The sequence below is a fragment of the Sinocyclocheilus rhinocerous genome, unplaced genomic scaffold (assembly GCF_001515625.1).
Source record: "Sinocyclocheilus rhinocerous isolate Xijiao unplaced genomic scaffold, SAMN03320098_v1.1 scaffold47503, whole genome shotgun sequence".
NCBI classification, from domain to species: Eukaryota; Metazoa; Chordata; class Actinopteri; order Cypriniformes; family Cyprinidae; genus Sinocyclocheilus; species Sinocyclocheilus rhinocerous.
The window spans coordinates 1-1696 of NW_015625007.1; the positions used below are offsets into that span (position 1 = coordinate 1).

General features: G+C 39.2%; 1 protein-coding gene across 1 annotated transcript; it reads right to left on the bottom strand.

Moving 5' to 3' along the window:
• Positions 1 to 184: 184 nt before the first annotated feature.
• Positions 185 to 1467, bottom strand: LOC107747008 (E3 ubiquitin-protein ligase synoviolin-like; the record flags this gene model as incomplete). The annotated part of the gene is made up of 4 exons (XM_016561399.1): positions 1278 to 1467; positions 604 to 741; positions 421 to 513; positions 185 to 337 (listed from the first exon to the last, which is right to left on the bottom strand). Coding segments are annotated over exons 2-4 (378 nt in total), but the record flags the coding sequence as incomplete, so codon positions are not given.
• Positions 1468 to 1696: the final 229 nt, after the last annotated feature.

Below are 1696 nucleotides of genomic sequence, written 5' to 3' on the forward strand. Positions count from 1 at the left end.
TAAACTGTAATAAATACTATTTTTTCCAAATGAGATGTAACCTCTCAATGATCTAATAATAAGATATGAAAACATTGTATTCAAAAACAATAGATTATATCTTTATAATAAAATAAATCTATAAAATATAATAAATAACAGAGATTTTCTTTTTTTTTTTTTTACAATCTCAGTGTTCACTCACAAAGTCCACCCTGTCTTCAGCCAGCCAGTGGAAGCACTTGAGGAAAAGCAGCAAAGTGAAAAGGGCCACAAAGCGAGGAGAGAAATCATCCCTGAAGACTGTAAAGGCTAAACAGGTCTCGGTCACCGCATACCAGGAGCGTTCAATCAGATGCTAAAAACAAACAATATACAAATGAGAACGACAAAAAAAACAAATTTCCTGCCTTTCCACACTTTGCAAATTTAGACACCAACCTCCATTTCAGCAGCTCTCAGTTGCCCAAAAAAAACTTTCCGCATTAATTTCCCCAAAAGGAAAACCAAAACGAAAGCCTGAATGTATAAAACCTACCGAAGAAATAGTAAACAAGTCAAATCACAGAGTTTACAGTCCCTTTCCATAAAGATCTGACATTAAATAAACGGATGACAACTTACTGCCATGCTAGGGCTGCTTTTAGTGAGGTATACCACAGTGGGGTAGAACTGGTGCTTGAGGAAGTAGGCATGAGCAACCACTGCGCCAGTCAGCACCAAACTGGTGCCTGTCGCAAGAGCGGCTCGCACCATCTTGCACTACAGAGGAGACAGAACAAATAAATCAGAACGACATGAGGTTCAGACTGAATCAATGATGAGGGCAAAAACATTTCAACATAATGTTGACAGGCCAGTATTACAACACCATTCATATGCTGTAAAAATGAATGCTATTTACATGTTTGGGAAAGACATTTCCAGTAAACTGAAGTGAAAGTAAGGGCCCAAGTTACAGTATGCATATGCATTAAAAAACTAGGCCTATCATACACATTCCTAAGAGCACGTATGAGCTAAATTAAGCTTTTGTTACACTGTATTATTTATACATTTTGTCTGTTAAATGGTTGGGTACAGACTGTTTGAAAGCAGCACCAGTTAGCTGCACAGTTGAAGGCTACGAAAGACAGTATTACAGCTGTAATTAATCTACGATACAGATAATAAACACTAACTAAATCCGCCACAGCATGTTTTAATAACCGACCATATGCTGCTATGTATGAAGTCGGGAGTGGACTGGCCGACTAGCTAGAGCAGTCATGACTGACATGACACGCTGTGTGTCTTACCTTCAGCCGCAGCAATCCGCTATTTCTGCTTTAGAAAGATGGCCTATGTTGAGTTTTGCTACTAATAACTGCGTCTTATGTCTATCCTTCCATCTAAAGCAGTCGTGTCGCTTCCAATCTCTTGTAGTCGCAGCCGCTCGACGGTTACGTGTTTATTTTTCGCTTGCTGTCGAGAAAGGCCACCTCACTTCCGGTGCAGAGGAAGTTGCTAAAGGCGGAACGATTTGTTGCTAAAAGTTGCGAAGTGACGCTTGACGGCACGGCGTGATGACGTCATTACGTAATCGCAACGCAAAACTACATCTTTATGTAATATACAGAAAACACAATGAGTTTTCTCAAATTGACTGGCCACCTCAGCAAAAACATTATTAAAAATGTTAATTTAGATTTGTTTGAAAAAAGTTATATACGTGTAG